Below are 20,718 nucleotides of genomic sequence, written 5' to 3' on the forward strand. Positions count from 1 at the left end.
TACAATACAAGTTGATTAAGTTATGGTTGGAATAGATTTGTTACCAATTTTCACGTAGCTAAAATGAGAAAAATTATCCAATCTTGTTTTATCCATAACTTCTTCATTTTAAATCCGTTTTGAGTGAATCAAATTGCTATGGTTTCATATTGAACTCTATTTTATGAATCTAAACAGAAAAAGTATATATTTATAGTCGGAAAAATAAGTTACAAGTCGTTTTTGTAAAGGTAGTCATTTCAGTCGAAAGAACGACGTCTAGATGACCATTTTAGAAAACATACTTCCACTTTGAGTTTAACCATAATTTTTGAATATAGTTTCATGTTCATAATAAAAATCATTTTCTCAGAATAAAAACTTTTAAATCAAAGTTTATCATAGTTTTTAATTAACTAATCCAAAACAGCCCGCAGTGTTACTACGACGGCGTAAATCCGGTTTTACGGTGTTTTTCGTGTTTCCAGGTTTTAAATCATTAAGTTAGCATATCATATAGATATATAACATGTGTTTAGTTGATTTTAAAAGTCAAGTTAGAAGGATTAACTTTTATTTGCGAACAAGTTTAGAATTAACTAAACTATGTTCTAGTGATTACAAGTTTAAACCTTCGAATAAGATAGCTTTATATGTATGAATCGAATGATGTTATGAACATCATTACTACCTTAAGTTCCTTGGATAAAACTACTGGAAAAGAGAAAAATGGATCTAGCTTCAACGGATCCTTGGATGGCTCGAAGTTCTTGAAGCAGAATCATGACACGAAAACAAGTTCAAGTAAGATCATCACTTGAAATAAGATTGTTATAGTTATAGAAATTGAACCAAAGTTTGAATATGATTATTACCTTGTATTAGAATGATAACCTACTGTAAGAAACAAAGATTTCTTGAGGTTGGATGATCACCTTACAAGATTGGAAGTGAGCTAGCAAACTTGAAAGTATTCTTGATTTTATGTAACTAGAACTTGTAGAATACATGAAGAACACTTAGAACTTGAAGATAGAACTTGAGAGAGATCAATTAGATGAAGAAAATTGAAGAATGAAAGTGTTTGTAGGTGTTTTTGGTCGTTGGTGTATGAATTAGATATAAAGGATATGTAATTTTGTTTTCATGTAAATAAGTCATGAATGATTACTCATATTTTTGTAATTTTATGAGATATTTCATGCTAGTTGCCAAATGATGGTTCCCACATGTGTTAGGTGACTCACATGGGCTGCTAAGAGCTGATCATTGGAGTGTATATACCAATAGTACATACATCTAAAAGCTGTGTATTGTACGAGTACGAATACGGGTGCATACGAGTAGAATTGTTGATGAAACTGAACGAGGATGTAATTGTAAGCATTTTTGTTAAGTAGAAGTATTTTGATAAGTGTATTGAAGTCTTTCAAAAGTGTATAAATACATATTAAAACACTACATGTATATACATTTTAACTGAGTCGTTAAGTCATCGTTAGTCGTTACATGTAAGTGTTGTTTTGAAACCTTTAGGTTAACGATCTTGTTAAATGTTGTTAACCCAATGTTTATAATATCAAATGAGATTTTAAATTATTATATTATCATGTTATTATCATGTATGAATATCTCTTAATATGATATATATACATTAAATGTCTTTACAACGATAATCGTTACATATATGTCTCGTTTAAAAATCATTAAGTTAGTAGTCTTGTTTTTACATATGTAGTTCATTGTTAATATACTTAATGATATGTTTACTTATCATAGTATCATGTTAACTATATATATATCCATATATATGTCATCATATAGTTTTTACAAGTTTTAACGTTCGTGAATCACCGGTCAACTTGGGTGGTCAATTGTCTATATGAAACATATTTCAATTAATCAAGTCTTAACAAGTTTGATTGCTTAACATGTTGGAAACATTTAATCATGTAAATATCAATCTCAATTAATATATATAAACATGGAAAAATTCGGGTCACTACAAAACATATCTGCCGCAGATATCTATGGAAACTCCAGCTCAACAACCACTACAAATGGAGCATTCTCAATAACAGGAAAGTACCGGAGAAATAAGTCCTACTACACTAACTTATTCGTCGACAAGATTACTTTTGGCGCAAGACGAGTCAAGTCCAGAGTCCACACCTGGAAGAGTCAAAGCGTTAGCAGAGGTATACGAGGCATGTAACTTTACAACCATAGAACATGAAAGCTATGAAGTTGCAGCCAAAGATGAAAAATGGGTGACTGCTATGAACGAAGAAATCAGAATGATCGAGAAAAACAACACATGGGAGTTAGTTGATCATCCCACAGATAAAGAAATCATTGGAGTTAAGTGGGTTTACAAAACAAAGCTCAATCCTGATGGTTCTATACCAAAACACAAAGTAAGGCTAGTAGCTAAAGGCTATTCACAACAGCCTGGAGTCGACTACAATGAAACTTTCACACCCGTAGCACGACTTGATACTATAAGAGCACTTGTGGCGATAGCAGCTCAACGAAGGTGGAAGATTTACCAGCTAGATGTGAAATCAGCTTTTCTAAATGGGTTTCTCGAAGAAGAAATATACGTAGAGCAACCACAAGGGTTCATTCAGAAAGGAAATGAAGACAAAGTCCTGAAGCTAAAGAAAGCCTTATATGGACTAAAACAAGCGCCACGCGCATGGTACAGTCGAATTGACAGCTACTTCACAAGTTCAGGATTCAGGAGGAGTCAAAGTAAGCCCACACTCTATATCAAAACCCAAGGTAACTCTGACACTCTCATTATTTCCTTGTATGTAGATGATCTTATATATACGGGAAACAATGAGAGAATGATACAAGAGTTTAAGGAAGACATGATGAAAACGTTCGAGATGAGCGACCTTGGTTTGATGCGCTATTTTCTTGGCATCGAAATTAGTCAAGAAAATGAAGGCATCTTCATTTGTCAAAAGAAATACACAGAAAACCTCCTGAAAAAGTTTAAACTATACGGTTGCAAAACCGTAGCCACGCCACTAGTTGCCAATGAGAAGATGAGACAAGAAGATGGATCGGAGAAAGCGGATGCTTCAAGATTCAGAAGTCTCATTGAAAGTCTACTATATCTAACAGCAACAAGACCAGACATCATGTACGCAACGAGTCTGCTATCCATGTACATGCAAAACCCTACTCAAATACATTACGAAGCTTCTAAAAGAGTACTAAGATACTTGCAAGGTACCATGAACTACGGAATATGGTACAAGCCCACTATAGACTCGAAGCTTCATGGATACACTGATAGTGATTGGGCCGGATCGGTGGATGACATGAGAAGTACTTCCGGATACGCATTCACACTTGGATCTCGTGTATTCTCATGGACATCAAAGAAACAAGAAACGGTGGCACAATCATCAGTCGAAGCCGAGTATGTAGCAGCTTCAAACTCAGCTAATCAAGCTATATGGCTAAGGAGAATTCTAGAAGACATGGACGAAAAACAAGACGACGCTGCACAAATATTCTACAACAACAAGTCTGCAATCGCGATGGCAAAGAATCCAGTGTTCCATGGTAGAACAAAACACATTGATATCAAATATCACTTCTTACGAGAAGTCTCCGCCAAGAAAGATATTGAATTAAAATACTGCAAGACTGAAGAGCAGATTGCAGACATATTCACCAAAGCACTACCAAGACCAAAGTTCGAGTTCTTACTCAACATACTCGGAGTAACACCGAAAAACATTAAGGAGGAGTGTTAAGATATTAATGTTTTTCTAGAATATTCTATAATTAGTTAAATAGATATTTGTAACAAAAATATCTAGATATTATAAACAAAAATATCTAGATATTATAAATAAAAATATCTAGATATTTATATCAAAATATCTAGATATTTTAACTCACATTGTAAGCCTATAAATAGGCATAAAGTGTTAGCATTTGAACAACAACACAAACACACATTCACAACACAATTCTAAATCAATAAAATCATTTCTTTCTAAACAACAAATCTTCAATATTTCTCTTATAAACATCCCCTCAAAACATTCAAACATCAAAACTAATCAACACTTCTAATTAATCAAAACACTACAACTAATTCTAACACTAAATATGGGTATGAGTACATATGGGTTAAAAGGTACCCAAAGAAATTTTGACTGCATAGAACTATTTGTTGGTAATATGACTGCATAATTTTGTAATGCCACCTAGGGGTGTTCATAATATCCGAATCCGAATTCGTAATCCGAATAATCCAAAAACCCGATCCGAAAATACCTGAAAATTCGGATATCCGGATTTTCGGATATCCGAAAATCGGATATCCAGATTTTCGGATTCAGATATCGGATCAATTTTTCAAAATTTTCGGATAATCGGATAATCCAATATCCGAAATTTAATGGACTGGTAATTAATTTTTTTAGTGGCCCATTGGGTTTCTATTAGTGGCCCATCAAAATATCCATCACTAGTTCACTACATCATCAGGTCATAACTCATTAGTTCAGTATATATCACGAATTAAAATCTAAAATAACCCTAGATCTAAAATTGCAACACCGTTTCACTCTCTCACGACTCAAATATCACGAACCCTAGATCTAATCTTCATCGTCTTTCATCTCATCTTCATTCTACCTCCCTGTGTTACTGCATCTATCCCCACTATTCAAGATTTCAAGGTAAGTTTCATCTCAGCAATTAGGGCTTTTAATAATCTGTAACACGACGTATTACCAATTTTATCAGTCGTCACTCATCATTCTAACTCCCTGCGGATCTTGGTCGATTAGGGCTTATAATTAATTATAAATTTGCTGATTGTTTAATATTTATACTTGTAATGAATTGTGTGTTTTTACTAGAAAGCATTTATGCATAATGTGTGTGTTTTTACTGTCGATTTAGGCTGCAACTTTTCATATTAGAAAGCATTTATGCATAATTTGTGTTTTTACTTTTTACTGTTTCTGATGAGTGATGAGTGATGACTGATGAAGCAAGAAGCTTACTTTGATATTGAATGATAGTGAATGTCATTGAAAGCTAAATATGCTGTTTTGTTGTGATGATTTATTAAGAAATTCTATATGCATTTTACTTTGACTTTGATATTCAATGATTAATTTTGTAACTACTCTCATATAATATGATATATGTTTCGGATGCAGATGGATAAAGCAGAGAACTATTACTACTAAAGAAGTATTGAAAATGAATAATGTGTATTGTGAGAATGTGATTAATAAATACTCTTTTTTGCTAAAACATGAAACTGACAGTGACTTGTATTCATATAATACTTATTGTGAAATTGTGAATTGTGATTCATAAATACTATTTTTTGCTGAAACTAATGTGTATTGTGATTTGCTGAAACAGTGAAACAGTGAAACTGACTTGCTGAAACAATGGATACACTTTTATTTCTAGGTAATACTTTTATCCTTGGCTTATAGCATAAAAAGATGGCTACTGTTAATGTATTTTTTTTAATGTTTGCTACTTAAAGTTTCCATATGGCTACTGATATGGTGGCTCTTGTATTTTAATTTGGCCAAATAGGTATTTTGATTTTGTATGTCCATCTTGGCCCTAATGATGTAATCTGCCATTCTACAGGCAGTGCTTTTGTATGGTTCTTTTGATGATCGGAGTTGAAAAGATTGAAGAATTGAAGATCTCTGATTTTAGCGCTTTATGTTAGTGTTTCGTAATTTGGATGTTAGAACTTCGGTTTAAAAGTACTTTTGGATGATTTGTAATATGTTATGTTCGTTTTGGGATTCAGGCTTTGTGTAATCTACATGTGTTGTTTGTGTTGTGAACTTGTGATATATATTACATTATATTTGTTTTAACTATTAAAAAAATTTCGGATATTCGGATAATCCGAATCCGAAATTTCGGATATCCGAAAACCGGATATCCGAAATTTCGGATTCGGATTTCGGATGGCAAAATCCACTATCCGAAATTTCGGATATCCGAAATTCGGATATCCAAAAATTCGAATATCCGGTTTTGAACACCCCTAATGCCACCAGATGTCATTTGGATTAAATAAGTGTCACCAGATCTCACCAGATGTATAGTTTGGATTAAATTTGGATTAAATAGAACTATGTATAGTTTGGATTAAATTTTGTCATAATGCCACCAGATGTCATATTTGTGAAACCTTAGTGAAAATAAGGTTCAATTTGGATTAAATGAAATATATTATTGAAGTGACAAAATTACCCTCACATGTGTGGCACATGTGAGGGGTTAACCTTAAAAACCTAACAAGCATTATCCTGAGGTACTAACCACGAAACTTAAGCAAAATATAGGTACCAACGATGCAAAAATTAAAGTTAAGGTTTTGTCATGAAAATGTAAACAAACCACAGGTACCATTGGCATAATTTTTTCCAATAAAAATTATTACAATGCTTGTATGTTACTTATTAGTTAGACTAGGTTTATTGCCCGTGCGTTGCACGAAGAGGATAACGGTTGATGTGTTACGTTCGGTTGTGCCATGGCTTGAAGGCTGGGTCCAGGAGGGTGTGGTTTTTGCTGTAAAAGTGGAGGTTTTGTTGCAAGGCGGTTAAACGTGCAACATTGTGCTAGAGATTTTATCCAAAAATGTAGTGGACAAAGTAAAATATAAATGAACCAATTATTAAGTCGAGTCCGTACACATACACATACACATGAGTAAACATAACTGTAAAATGAAAATTTGCAAGGAAGATCCATGAACTGAGCATTATGTTGCAGCATTGTTGTATTCATAAGTAGGTGACTCCAATGATCAGGCGGTGGGTACTTTCCTGGCTGTTCAAAAGGAGCTGACCTGCAGTTGAGCGACTTGTTAAAACTACAATGTATGCAAGTGAATGAAATATTGTGTGAAGATGAAAAGTAATAAAATTCAGGCTAAGGGCCAGACAAAGAGTCACCTTCATCCCATGCCCATTTTACATATTGAGTTTTTCCACCATAAGCTTGTATGTTATTAACTAAGCTAAACAAAAGTCTTACTCCAACTTGTCTCCCTTCTGCAATCATGTAAATCTAATGCCTGCAATGATTCCCATTTTATGAAATTAATCAGGTGACTTTTCTACAATGGATGAAGTCTGTATCACAGTTATTGTATGTATCACAGTTATTGTATCATGAATTCCGAAATGAATGGAAACTTACATTACTACCCGACACATAAGATATAGCGACTATATACTTTAAAAAAAAAGTTGCATAAAGAATGCTATAAGTAATGCTAACAGTAAAAAGATTTAGAATCAGTATACAAAAGTCATTATCTTGAATCTACCCCTATCAATAATGATAACATCCATAAAAAATTACACTATCTTCCAACATACAAAATCACAATTGTAAACAGATTAGCAGGGTCTTTATACCTTGAATGTCAGCACATTGTTAACATTTATGAAAATAGATGAAAGTGTACCTTATGTAAAAGGAAGTAACGGGCCGGATATAATTTGCATTGTGCCTGTTAACACGGAGGCGCGGGTTTCCTGCAAAAGGTTTTTTAGTTAAAAATATAAGGTATGGGAAATCGGCATTCCAGCACCAGTTAGGTTCCGAGTTTTTAGAATTATAGTGTGTGAATGTTGTGTGTAAGGAGGTTACTGCTAATTAGGGTTAAGAAAAATAAAGTGATAATATTCAATTAAAATCGAAATTATAAGTAGGCTTAAGTGTTACCGTTATAGTTGGTGGTTTAAGTTGTTGAACGTTTCCTTGTATACGATATTTCTTGTGTGGTCCTTTAAACAATCAGAACTGTCATCCATCATCACGATTTTCAGGCCATCGGGGTCGGTTACGCGTGAGAGAGCTACATACAATTGACCGTGGCTGAATACAGGTTTAGGGAGGTATAGGCCTACTAATTTCAACGATTGCCCTTGACTTTTGTTTATCGTCATCGCATAACATGGCCGCACTGGGAACTGGATTCGCTGCATGACAAAGGGCCATTTTTTTTCTGTTGAAGTAAGGACTATTCTAGGGATTATGACCATTTTCCCTATATGTGATCCAGTGATGATTCGAGCGTGAAGGACAAACTTGGTAAAGTCGGTTATGATGAGGCGTGTGCCATTACACATCCCTGTGCTAGGGCTGAGATTGCGTAGTAGCATGACTGGCTGTCCAATTTTGAGTTTCAGTTTGTGTGGGGGTACGCCGGGGAAATTTAGCTTGTTTAAGAATTCAACCAGGTATGAATAGTGTTGGTCGATGTTGTCGGTTGAGCCCTTGCAAATTTCATCCGAGCTTTTAAACGTCATCTTTGCACCTTGCAATTTTTTGAACATATGTTTATTGATTTCAGCAGCATCGTCATTTCTAGGGGTCAAAATTGCCCTTTCACGCAGATAATCTTCATCTTCTTGGCTACTAATGAAGTTTGGGAATATTGTGTCTACAATTGCCTCAATGGGGGGTTTGTCAGATTTGACAATGAATTCAGCGGGGATGCGTATCCAGGTTGGTTCATCCTCTCCATCTTTACACAATGCGGGGACCTTCCCTTCACCTATATCTAGAACCCATTGGTTGAAAGTGCATTTGCGGGCATCAATTTGACCATCGACTGTGTGTTCGTTGACCCGCATAATACGCGAAAGTGTATGAAGCTCGCAATGCTCCCATAAATCTGATCTATTGATGCACGCGTGGACGACCTCTTGTCTTTTACCTTTTGTAACAACGGGGAGTATTTGTCTGAAGTCGCCGCCCAATAAGATAGGCATTCCGCCGAATAACTTAAACCTGTTTGCATCATCTTTAGCTCCTAAAATATCTCTTAATGTTTTATCTAACGCTTCGAAAGCGTGTCGCTGCGTCATGGGAGCCTCATCCCAAATAATTAAGCTAACCTCTTGGATAAGCGCCGCTAGGTGTGTTTTTTGTTTAATTCCACATGTACTGTTTTCCATAAGTTCTAGGGGGATCACAAATCGGCTATGGGCAGTCCGGCCGCCGGGCAATAGGAGAGATGCAATACCTGTTGTTGAGACAGGAGGCTTGTTATTAAGTTTTCATGAAATGAAAGTCACTGTTTGTGGTAAATATTTATGATAATGTAATGCCTAAAAAAAAACCCAAGTAATGTACGTACCTGAGGATGCAACTGCGAGAACAATCAGCCTTTCTGATCTTAGTTTTGCGAGAACGGTATTATACAGGAATGTTTTGCCAGTCCCCCCGGGACCGTATAAGAAAAAGAGGCCTCCTTTTTTTGTAGTAACTGCATCTATAACCCGTTGATATATCGTTAGTTGTTCGGGATTGAGTGAACGGAACAGGTTTTCATGGAGCAGGTGCATTTCTTTTATATTGTAGTTTAGCTCCTCCCGAATTAAACGGTTGTCCATTTGGGTTAGCATAGATGGATCGGGCTGTGGTAGGTCGGGGTAATCATCCAGGGACTTGCCATTTCTATTTAATAAGGCTTGTAATTCCAACAGACAATAATTTTTAATTTGGGATTCTGTCAGAATTAGATCAGGGAAGTTAAATAGTTTCCTTCTTTTATGCAAGATGCCGTCTGACAAAGCCTCCCAACTTGATTCCCATAGTTGAAGCGGTTTGCTTATGTTACAAAAGAGTAACATAGTAACAAATAACTCACGTAGCTGTGAACCCGTAGCCCATATTTTTGCTTCTGAGATAGCCTCGGTCCATTCCTTGTCGTCATTTACTAACCCATATGCAAAGCACGCGTCTTTAAACGTTCGGTGCAAAACACCGTTCACTGTACGTAGTTCTTCAAAACACCGGGGGCCCTTAACTATATTTAGTAACATACGCAGGTAGTAACGTTCCCCCGATGCAGGGTTTGAGTAGACAATGCGACCGATGCAGGTTCTAAGTTTTCTCGGGCTCCATATTTTAGCATCTTGATTCCATACATAATGTGTAGGGATTTTTGCATAAGTCAGGGTACGTGCAAACTCATCTTGCTTGTTCAATTCAAACCATTGGGTGAACATCGTCTCTTTAATACTTTCCCTTTGTAAAAGTGCAGGCAGTTTTTGTGAGTCATGGAGAGTGATCGATTGCTGATTTGGCAGGTGGTATGACAGCTTAATGACGGATGGTTTAGAGTAGTGGATGTCGAACGAAAACAGTCTCCAAACAGCCTCGCAGGGGGATAAATAACGGCAATCTAGATAATTTTTTATCTCATCAACATCAATAACCTTGTCTCCACTGGACTCATCACCCGGAATTAGATTTTCTTGGATGACAATTGTTGCTCGATCAGGGCCCTTGTTTAAATATTTGAATAAGTATTTTATTGCCCGAGACCGATTACACCACTCAACGTTGATATGGGCATTGTATTTTAGTAACAGGTACCTGTTGTAGGGGACAACGGAGCTGTTGTCAAGGGGGGTGTTGTTTTTAGTGAACCTGACGCCATTGTTTCGTCGCCTATAGTTAGCATATCCTTCCTCGTCAATTGTAGTTTCTGTACAATACGGCTTCGGAAAATGCTTGGAACATTGTCGATCAATAATGCAGGGAGCGTTCATATGGACGCCACCGCACGGACCATGTAACATGTATTCAGTAACGGCCCGAAACCCCTCCGGATCATCTTTCTCAGATGGAATCTCAGCTGTTATTACGTCATCAATAGCAGCGGGTGTTTTGCATTTGTGAGCAGAGATCAACCATATTAACATGTGTACATGTGGCAGGCCCCGTTTCTGGAACTCAATGATATGAATACCTGTAACAATGGAATTCAATTAACAAAATGGTAGTAAACTGTGGGCCTGCTAATGAAAGTGTATGTATCATGTAGGATTGTAAACATTGCGAAAAAATTTGAAGTTGCCAATTATATAGAATAGGATCTGGTGAGGAGCAAATTATTTTTAATATAAGCTGTCGACTAAAATGTAAAAATATGTAATTAAAACTTATTATTAATAAATAGGGAAATGTGTTAAAAAATATACATAAAATATATAAATAGATAACATGAGCTTAAACAGAATATTCAAAAAAAATATGGACATTTATAATAGTTTATTACGATTTCTGAAATATAATAATATTATAATACAGGAAAACAGTCGGGAAAAATACCTGCTTGGCATGTGCCAAAAATTTGTTTTTTCATTATGTCAGCCATGAGGTCGTCTAGTTTCATCTTGAATACTCGAGCGACAATGTCGGGTCGGTCAGCTGATTTTTGCCCATCGATATAGGAGATCATCGTATCGACCTCGGGCCAGCGCGGGTTGGAAGTGAAAGTGATAAACAAATCGGGGTTATCATATTCCCGGCATAAAGCCATTGCATCCTGGTAGTTTTGAACCATGTACCGTGGGCTGCCTGTGTGCGAGGACGGCAGAATAATGCGTTTCCCAATTGAAGTGGCTGATGTATCTCCCCTTGTAACAGCGTCACAAACATTGCTATACAAATCAAGCCGAAGTTCATTTTGGTGATGTCGTAGCCACTTCAACCTTTGTTCTTCTACGGCGGTGTACGCGTCAACCAAGTATTGCTGGAATAACCGACCTCCTCTAAGAATTGTTGTGCCCTCGCTTTCCCGTTGCTGAATTCGGTAACAGTAATATTCTCGCATAGTAACGTGGCCACGGGTTGTTTGCCTTCTGCCACTGTTTGTGTGATACGGGATCTCTTCATGGTAACCGGTTTCACCATAGGGAAATAGCAATGGGTATTGCAATGCCATATATAACTGGTGAAGTTCAGATATGCGCTGTGGGGTGTTATTTTTTTTTTGAACAATGATATCCCTTGTTGAGTTACAGTGGCCAAAGTCCCCGGTAATCAACGCAGCGACCTCAGCGACGTTTGGCGTGTTATATTGGCGCGAGATTGTAACCTTTGCGAGTAAACGGAGCCCACAATCTGACATTGTATTGTTAGCTGACCAATCACGTGCCATACGAAAAGCTTGTGCGACAGCGCTCGATTCATCGAGCATGGCAATCAAGTTACGTGTAAGGGTTTCATCAATTGTCGTGCGGGAATCATCACCAACGAAAGCAGACATACGTTTTTTTACTTCATTTTGAGTGTCATAAAAGTACAATTGTGCGTATTTTGGCCGGCCACCCTCCTCTGGTAAAAGTGAACCGATTTTATGGTATGCTTGACCACTTATACGAAATGTATAAGGACCCCGACCCCGGTTGACAGAGTGGTCGATCTTAGCACCAAACGACGTGAAAGAAAACATGCTATTATAAATCCTTATTTGTTCCCGAAATTTTGCGCCCGTGGGGTCGTTGTAGTCAAGCAGGTTTTTTAACAATGTGGGAGGTTCGTTTAATTTCGGTAGCAATACTTTGCCACTTTGGCAGCACATTGAGAAGGACGGATTTCTTGTATGTTTGGGTTTGTTGTTCCTTTCTTCGTACCACATCGTAGCGTCACAGTTACGGCATTTATGGGCTGGAGGTCCTTGGTAATAGTAAGACACGGGTGTACCTAAAAGAATGAGCAAACAAAGTTTTAGGTTATCAAGTAAGTGGACAAAGTGTGCCAAATGGGCTGTAACGCTGAAACACCCAAAACCCACTACTTAAATACTCACTAAAAGTGGGTTGTGCATTCAATAAGTGGTTAGAGGGGCGAATATGAACCTGATGAATTTAGTGCGCTTTGCAAAGTAGGTTTACCATGCCGCGGTTTCTGTGTACCTAATCTACCTGTTGAAGAAGAAATATTAGAGTTTATGAATGAGACCACATAATAGGAGAAGGGAAATGTTATGTAACATGTGTCTTACTTGTTGGTCTACTTGTATGGGCCTGGCGATCGCTGTTTAAAAGAAGATTTCCTGTCATATGAGGTCTGTGAGTGTCATGTGTGTAATTGACAAACAAAAGCAGGCTGATAAAAATATAATATTGAATAATAGCAGATGCAATACCTGGCTCGAGGGTTGTTTCATTTAACTTCAATCCACAAAACATCCGTGTTCTGCCATCAGTTGTAGGAAAAGGTTCTGAGTAAAATGTTATAGGACCACTGCATAAGTCTGGAAAGGAGACATTCTGAAAACGGCCTGCTATTTCAATTTTTGAAAAGTAAGTAGAGGTAATAGACTTATATACAGATATATATACATGAATCTGTGTATGTATACATCTATAAACATACATATATGTAAGCTCACATATATATAGGTTAAGACACTTGTTTATATATCTAAATAGTTATATATACATTTACATATATAAATATAGAGTTATGTATATGTATCTGTATGCCGGTATATATATGTATGCACAAAACATCCGTGTATATGTATCTGGCATAGGAGGTCTGTGAGGGTCATGTATGTAACTGACAGATAACAGAAGGCTGATAATTATATAACATTGAGTTAGAGCAGATGCGATACCTGGCCTAAGGGGTGTTTCATTTAACTTCAATCCACAAAACGTCCGTGTTCTACCATCAGCTGTAGGGACAGTGGTTGAGTCAAATGTCAAAGGACCATTGAGGAAGTCTGCAAGGGATACATTCTGAAAACTATCTGCTATTTCAATTTTTAAAAAGTAAGTCAAGGTAAATTTAGGAAACTATATGAACATAAGCATAAACATAAGCATGAAAACAACAAATGACGTACCTTTGGGAATGTTGGTGGAAGATGATGTAATATCAGGTCTAGCCATATTAAATGGATGTTTTTGGGGTTGGCGCTTGCCTTTTTTTTGGGCAGGCTCAAGTATATAGGCTGATGAAGTAGATGAGGGTCTTATAAATTGTATGTATTCAGACAATGGTCCTAAGAGGTGTGTGAGCTTTTGATGGAACAACAGTTCTTGGTAATTCAACTCAATTGATTAGCATAAGGGTTAGTAATTAAAAAAAAAGGTTAAAGCATCCTATAATTAATTAGCATAATTAGTAGGGTTTGTTAAAAGAAGTTGAAAAACCTTTGTGTGTGTATACATACATACATACATATATATATATATATATATATATATATATATACACACACACACATATATATATATATATATATATGTATATATATATATATATATATATATATATACACACATAAATATATACACAGATATGTACATATGTATGCAAATATATATATATGTATGTATATAAACATATATATCTGTATACACCTATATATATACATCTATATGTATATATATATATATATATATATATATATATATATATATATATATATATATATATATATATATATATATATATATATGCACATATTTATACATATATATAGGTAAAGAGCCTTGTTTATATATCCAAACAGTTATATATGCATTTACATACATAAGTATGGGGATATGTATATGTATCTGTATGCAGGTATATATGTATACACAAAACATCCGTGTATATGTATCTGGCATATGAGGTCTGTGAGGGTCGTGTATGTAACTGACAGACAACTGCAGGCTGATAAATATATAATATTGAATCTTAGCAGATGCAATACCTGGCTGCAGAGCTGTTTCATTTAACTTCAAGCCGCAAAACACCCTGGTTCTACCATCAGTTGTAGGGGCAGTTGCTGAGTAAAAGGTTATAGGACCATTGAATAAGTCTGCAAGGGGTACATTCTCAAAACTGCCTGCTATTTCAATTTTTTCAAAGTAAGCAAAGGTTAATTTAGTAAACTATATAAACATAAACATAAACATAAACATGAAAACAACAAATGACCTACCTTTGGGAATACTGTTGGAAGATGATGCAATATCAGTTGTAGCCATATAAAAGCAATGTTTTTTGGGTTGGGTCTAACTTTTTTTGGTCAGGCTAAAGTATATAGGTTGATGAAGGAGAGGAGGGTCTTATAAAGTGTATGTATTCAGACAATGGGCCTTAGAGGTGTGGGAGCTTTTAATGGAACAACAACTCTTTGTATTTCCAAACAATTGATTAGCATAAGGGTTACTATAACTTACAAAAAGGTGAAAGGATCAGAAAACATGAATGCCATCGAAAAGTAGGCAGGCATCTAACAACGTTACGAACGTATACAGCAACAAAGGTAGGCATAAAGTGTTTGCATGTTGCAAAATGGCAGTTTGCGATAATAGGTTCGAACGTATCTATAAAAGTAAGTGCAGATGGGTTGGTTAGCAGTAATTAACTACTAATAATGCAGGGTAAAATAGACACCCTGATCATAAGGCCTCCTGCCACAGTATAAATGGTGACTCTTTAGCAAATGTTGCATCATGACTAACGGTTCATAGTGGCCGACAATTTAGCACTCTAATATAGATTTATCTATCAACCAATGTCAGCTTTTTTAGTTGGAGGCAAAAAGTGCACCTTAGACCATTGTTGTTGGTTACAACAGCCCAATATAGGGAAAATGGATTGTGGAGCTAAAGAGTGGAGCAAATGCTATATATAGCAATGGAAATTACATTTAGAAACCGCACATTATGTTTATTAAAGTTGCATCATAAACACACAAAAAAAAGTACTCCAAACAAACCATGTTCAAAACTTCCAATGACATAAAGGAAAGGGCTCAATAGGTGAGCTATTTATTGACAAATCAAGCGAAACCTACTATTCAGAGCACACAGACTCCTTCTCAGGCTGGCTATCTTCATCAGCAGGGTCTTCATCCTCCGAGTCGGTCGTGACAACAAACCTAACCAACAGTATAAAAGGTAGATGTAAGAGTTGATACAGAAGTGTAACGAAGAGCACAGGGTATGTGTAGGGTTGTTTGTGCATTAATCGATGATCATACAGACATACAAATACAAACATATAGACATATATACATACATATATACATATGTGTATATATACATGTATATATATATACACACATACATGAATACAGGAATTCATATATACATGTATAGGGATATATATATGTATATATTTATATATATACATATATATATATATTTATATACGTGGCTCTGTGTGTGTATGTGTTGGTGGCAGATATACAAACCGGAGGACGGGGAGAAGAGGACACTTACTTGCGCCGATTGGAACGCTCCAAATCCTTTGCTGGTGTAGGGACCTCTATGGCCCTCTTTGGTGCTTTGGGCGTTGAAAATGCGGGAGCAACTACCGAGGATGACGTTGACCCTGGTAGTGCAGGCCTTTTCATGTCAGTTGGGGAGGGCTGCTCTGTGGGAACCAGCTCGTCCACATAAACCTTAATACAATTGAAACTCTCGTACGGGCCCTGATCATAGTACGATGCCGTCTTCAACAGGACCAATTGTGTGGTCCCTAGCAGGTTTGCAAGTGCATTCGGAAGCACAGTGTTACATGTTTCCTGAAGATTATACGTATTGTTAGACAGGTGACAGTGGCCAAACAAAGTGAATGTAAATGTCGTTTATTACCTCATCGACTTCAGCTAGTAGAGCCTTCGCAGTGCTCTTGGTCAACGTCTCGGCAGTGTCGTCGAAGAGCACGATAACCGTTTTCGCCGTCTCATCTCTAACGTCACATATAACGCGGAACCTGTTGATTAGCAGTTGGTATAAAATTAATCAGGATGACAACCGAGGTTTTGAAGGAAGAACCTCTTGTAAATAATGTCCAGTGTGGCGGAAAAGGTGACAAATACCTGGTGATTGGTTCAGGAACATTAGCCTGGCACGATTCACACCAGTGGTGTCCAGATCTCCTTTCGAGACCCTTTCTTGCTTGACAAACACTGCAAGTATTGTAGTACCAAAAGTTTTTCATCCGGATGTTGACAATTTCAACCTTACATTTGAATGCGTCCCCTGTCTAAACGTGTATCAAATAAATGTGATTTAGGCGAGCTGACTACATTAAATGGGAGTAGTGGGTGAAAACAAAGTTTTAGCAATACTCACGATGTTCTTCTTGCCCTTGCGTACCATATCTAGAAGCTCACGAAGTGTCCCCTCAGTTGGCGGCGGCAACTGCCACCCTGGAGCAGAAGGTTGAACAATCACGGGGGTTTCAATGGCACTGCAAGGATAGTCGAGCTGTAAGTTAAGGCGGGTGGTAATAGACAACATATAAACAAAGTTGGTGATGTAATTGTAAGTAATACCTTACTCTCTGCTTGAATTCACTGAGTGCTGGTATTTGGAGGTCGTCTATAAGAAGTGTGGCGGACGTGCTTGAGAGAGTTATCGCATCTACGAATGAATGGGAGCTAAATTTAGTACAGCATATTATAAATCTTACAAAGATGAGGTTGGTGATGGCCAAAACCTACTATTGTAACCCTGTTTGACGGTAACCGAGCTCAAGAGAATGTAGTAGGATGCAGGTGCGGAGGGCTGCCTCTCCAGGAAGGCGGGCCCCAAACTGCCCCAAAGTGTAGTTCGGATCGCTTTACCCCTGCATATAAATAAATATCAGCCAACTCTTATCCTAGTAGGTGCATGGTGTGATTTGGTCGGTGAACAACAATTATATCACGATTGACAGCGATAGGATTTGAGTGTATCAAAGATTGCCTAGGGAAAATCTAAACCTATTTTTCCTATTTTATTTCTGTGAACCTAAACGTTGCGTTAGATTCTTAATCATGTACCTGTTACTAAGCATTTACACATTTAAATTGGTGATCAGTTATTCGACGATTAGCAAGTCGATTTATGTAACGTAATATACGCTTTCAAATGCCACAATGTAGGTAGACTGTGAGAAAGTAGTTTTTTTACCTCATGGCCTTGTCGCTAAGACGGCAGGTTAAATACTAAAATTAAAAAGTGGTTGGTTTTTTTTTTGGGTGGGAAATAGCAATTGTATTAATTGAAACGGTCTTTAGCATAGCAGCAAAGTTATGAAGCGGAGACGAATGAAACTAAGACATTGCAAAAACTTGGTCCATTCAGAAGGCAAACAATCGAAAGCTAAAACTAACAACTTTAAAGAAACGGAATATGGGCTGAAACATGGAATTGTGGCCTGGTACAGTAGTTGAGATTCGGTGTCAAAAGAAAAAGTGTGAGCTTACCTCTCGTTAGCCAGATCAAATTCAAGAGTGTTGGATCCTGCTTTATGCGGATCGGGTGCACCAATGTTCACAGCATAGCCAACTACATCTAAAAGATAATGATAGATGAGGAGTACATTAATTGGGAAAAATGTAATGTATTAAAAAGGGAAAGAGTGTTGAAATTTATACCGACAACAAATTTGCCCATTGTAGGCTCCAAGTCCTCGAGTTCAATACAATTGAAGGGATGGCGCGTAAAGCCCGTGGTGTCAGAAGTTGACTGTCTCCTGAGGAAAGTGGAGCCGGTGAGCTCGATCATGAGGCTGTTGTCCTTCATGATACGATATTCAGTTCGGTTGGCGATGACATCAAAGCCATGCAGCAAGTAAACAACACCGTCCTTTAGTCGGGCAATGAAGTGATGTGCAACATTGCTTTTGGCAGTCAACTGAATGATGTTGCCCTGCATGACCAAACAAAACACTTACATAATCCATAGATTCAGTAAGAAAATGGGGGGGCGTCGCTGAACACAGGTATATAATTTGTATAACCAGAGTACCATGAAGTTCCCCAATTTTAAAAAATTCCCAATACATCACACTAACCCTCTACAATGGCTATTATAGGGGACTCAGGTACCCAACTTAATGTGCAAGGAGGCGAAGTTACAGAAACAATTAACCATAACAATCCTAGGCAATAGGGAAAAGACTCGGTGCATGAGGGAAAAATACAGTTAACACTTAACAAATATAGTCATAATCGGATTTAAGAAATCAATGGCCCATATCTATACATACCTTTTCGTCTGAGGCAATAAAATCCGTGCTCAAATATCTCCCGTAAACCGTATGTGTGTCCCAACTTCTGCAGATCATCAGCTTGACCTGCGATTGTTTTCCTATTTCCAACTCATTGAGGAAGGCGTATGCGTTTGTGTTAACCTCAGATGCAACCTTAGCTTTACCAGATGCCATTGCAATAGAAATTGAATTATTAGTTATTAATATGCATAACAATAAAGCAGGCAATTGAAATTTATACACACAAAGAATTGTACCGTATAGGGGAGGTGAACCACATTCTGAATTTAGATGCAATTGAAACCGAAGGCTACAAAGCGATTCGTTTGGTTACATGCAGAAGTAACAGACAATTGCAATTGAACCAATTGGGATAGAAATCAATGAACATAATGAAATTGAAGTTAATGCAAGGGGTAATGGAAGGATCGACAGAGGGGAAGAAGAGAAGGGAGGCGGTTTGTTTTAATCGCATTGAAATTATTTTTTTTTTTTTTGACCAAACCTAGGAAGAAACATAGTTAAATGAAAGCATTTGGGCCGGCGGTTTTTTTTTTAAACTTTTTTTAATAATTAAGATAATTAAGAATTGAAGAAACCTAATAAATAATATAATAATTTGTTTTATTTTGAGGGGAAAATTATTTTTTTGAGGTAAATACCTACATTTATATGGAGCTCATTTATTGACTAAGGAGTCAATATTTATATATGTATAGATGTTTATTTATACGGAGTAGTAACATACACTTTTAACGGATCGAAGGAACGTAACTTAGAAACTTGTATAATAGTATGGGTTTGCATCACTTACAGTAGATATTTAATTACTTCTTGTTTCAATTAAAGTAAGGTTTCTAAATCACATTTCAAGTTAGTAATCATGTTTGCAATAATGTAAGCCCTGGTTAATGTAATTCTAATAACAAAAGAAATAATAAACAAACAATATTTTGTCATTAATACATAATGATCTCAATGCGTATATTTACTCAGATAATGACACATAAGTTGATGAACTTTGAGAATTTGATATACATAGTGTCTACATATTCAAGAAAGAATACTGGATTGCAACTTAATCAAAAGATGAATGATGGGTCAATGACAATGGACAAGTTCGGATTTTAAGGAAGCACAAAAAGAGTAGAAGAAAATGAGGCTACTCTATGTGAAGAGGGACATGTTGGAACACAAGCCCCAAATCAAATTAAAGTACTAACCAAAATCAAACTACTATTATTTTAGTATGCAAAAAATAAAGAAACGAAATAATACAGAAGACTACATGGTTCCTTCTATTACTTTTATTCATAAAAACAATTGGCTATTTATAGCCCAAAAGTCACTACAATACAATATGTATGCATTAAATCCACTAACCATTTTACTTAAAGAATCGGTATTCACTAAAACGATAAATGCACGTGCTATGCCAAAAACTAAATTAGCGGACTGCTACCCATTATCATAAACTAACTATATCATGGCATCTCACGTACACCATGATATCAGTCAATATGATCACTAATTCCCACTAATTAGCAACTAGATAAAAAAATTAATTAACATGCAAACATATAACTAATAAATATTAATTAATCAAAAACTTTGCATAAACCAATTAACCCAACAGGACATTGGTGGGTCGAGTGGGGTTCTATAAAAACACTTTTATGTTCCTTTTTAACGATTCTATAAAAAACTAATGCGTTAAATCTAATTACAAAATAAATAGACATATAAATATAGATACATGGAATGGAATGATTATCTTCTGCAAATGAAATAGATATCAGGTACCAACAACATAGATTTGGATAAAAATACCTCGGGGGTGTTTGGATTGGCGTTTGAAGATAGAGTTTTTAATTATCACATTTGGAAGTCGTGAATAATCAAGTTTTAGTG

General features: G+C 36.4%; 2 protein-coding genes across 2 annotated transcripts; both read right to left on the bottom strand.

The window, feature by feature from the left end:
- Positions 1-6,465: 6,465 nt before the first annotated feature.
- Positions 6,466-14,801, bottom strand: LOC139900317 (uncharacterized). The gene is made up of 11 exons (XM_071883103.1): positions 14,756-14,801; positions 14,525-14,659; positions 13,667-13,774; positions 13,436-13,570; positions 12,962-13,096; positions 12,672-12,737; positions 11,140-12,516; positions 9,158-10,777; positions 7,817-9,043; positions 7,478-7,547; positions 6,466-6,853 (listed from the first exon to the last, which is right to left on the bottom strand). The coding sequence occupies exons 1-11, from the start codon at positions 14,799-14,801 to the stop codon at positions 6,466-6,468; spliced, it is 5,307 nt and encodes a 1,768-aa protein (XP_071739204.1).
- Positions 14,802-15,615: 814 nt separating this feature from the next.
- LOC139900318 (replication factor A protein 1-like) lies at positions 15,616-18,981 on the bottom strand. Its single transcript, XM_071883104.1, has 10 exons — positions 18,805-18,981; positions 18,191-18,464; positions 18,020-18,107; positions 17,282-17,397; positions 17,105-17,192; positions 16,926-17,019; positions 16,646-16,812; positions 16,419-16,539; positions 16,044-16,348; positions 15,616-15,700 (listed from the first exon to the last, which is right to left on the bottom strand). The coding sequence occupies exons 1-10, from the start codon at positions 18,979-18,981 to the stop codon at positions 15,616-15,618; spliced, it is 1,515 nt and encodes a 504-aa protein (XP_071739205.1).
- Positions 18,982-20,718: the final 1,737 nt, after the last annotated feature.

The sequence above is a fragment of the Rutidosis leptorrhynchoides genome, chromosome 3, assembly GCF_046630445.1.
Source record: "Rutidosis leptorrhynchoides isolate AG116_Rl617_1_P2 chromosome 3, CSIRO_AGI_Rlap_v1, whole genome shotgun sequence".
Taxonomy (NCBI): domain Eukaryota; kingdom Viridiplantae; phylum Streptophyta; class Magnoliopsida; order Asterales; family Asteraceae; genus Rutidosis; species Rutidosis leptorrhynchoides.

Excerpts from the sequence above, each read along its gene's own strand:
- LOC139900317 (XM_071883103.1), bottom strand. The coding sequence starts at position 14,801 with ATGGCTACAACTGATATTGCATCATCTTCCAACAGTATTCCCAAAG. Across the intron at positions 13,097-13,435 it reads TGAAACACCCCTTAGGCCAG|GCCGTTTTCAGAATGTCTCC; the intron begins GTATCGCATCTG and ends TTGAAATAGCAG. Across the intron at positions 12,738-12,961 it reads TGAAACAACCCTCGAGCCAG|GTAGATTAGGTACACAGAAA; the intron begins GTATTGCATCTG and ends CTTCTTCAACAG.
- LOC139900318 (XM_071883104.1), bottom strand. The coding sequence starts at position 18,981 with ATGGCATCTGGTAAAGCTAAGGTTGCATCTGAGGTTAACACAAACGCA. Across the intron at positions 17,193-17,281 it reads CTCGGTTACCGTCAAACAGG|ATGCGATAACTCTCTCAAGC; the intron begins GTTACAATAGTA and ends ATTCATTCGTAG. Across the intron at positions 16,813-16,925 it reads TTCGTGAGCTTCTAGATATG|ACAGGGGACGCATTCAAATG; the intron begins GTACGCAAGGGC and ends ATACACGTTTAG.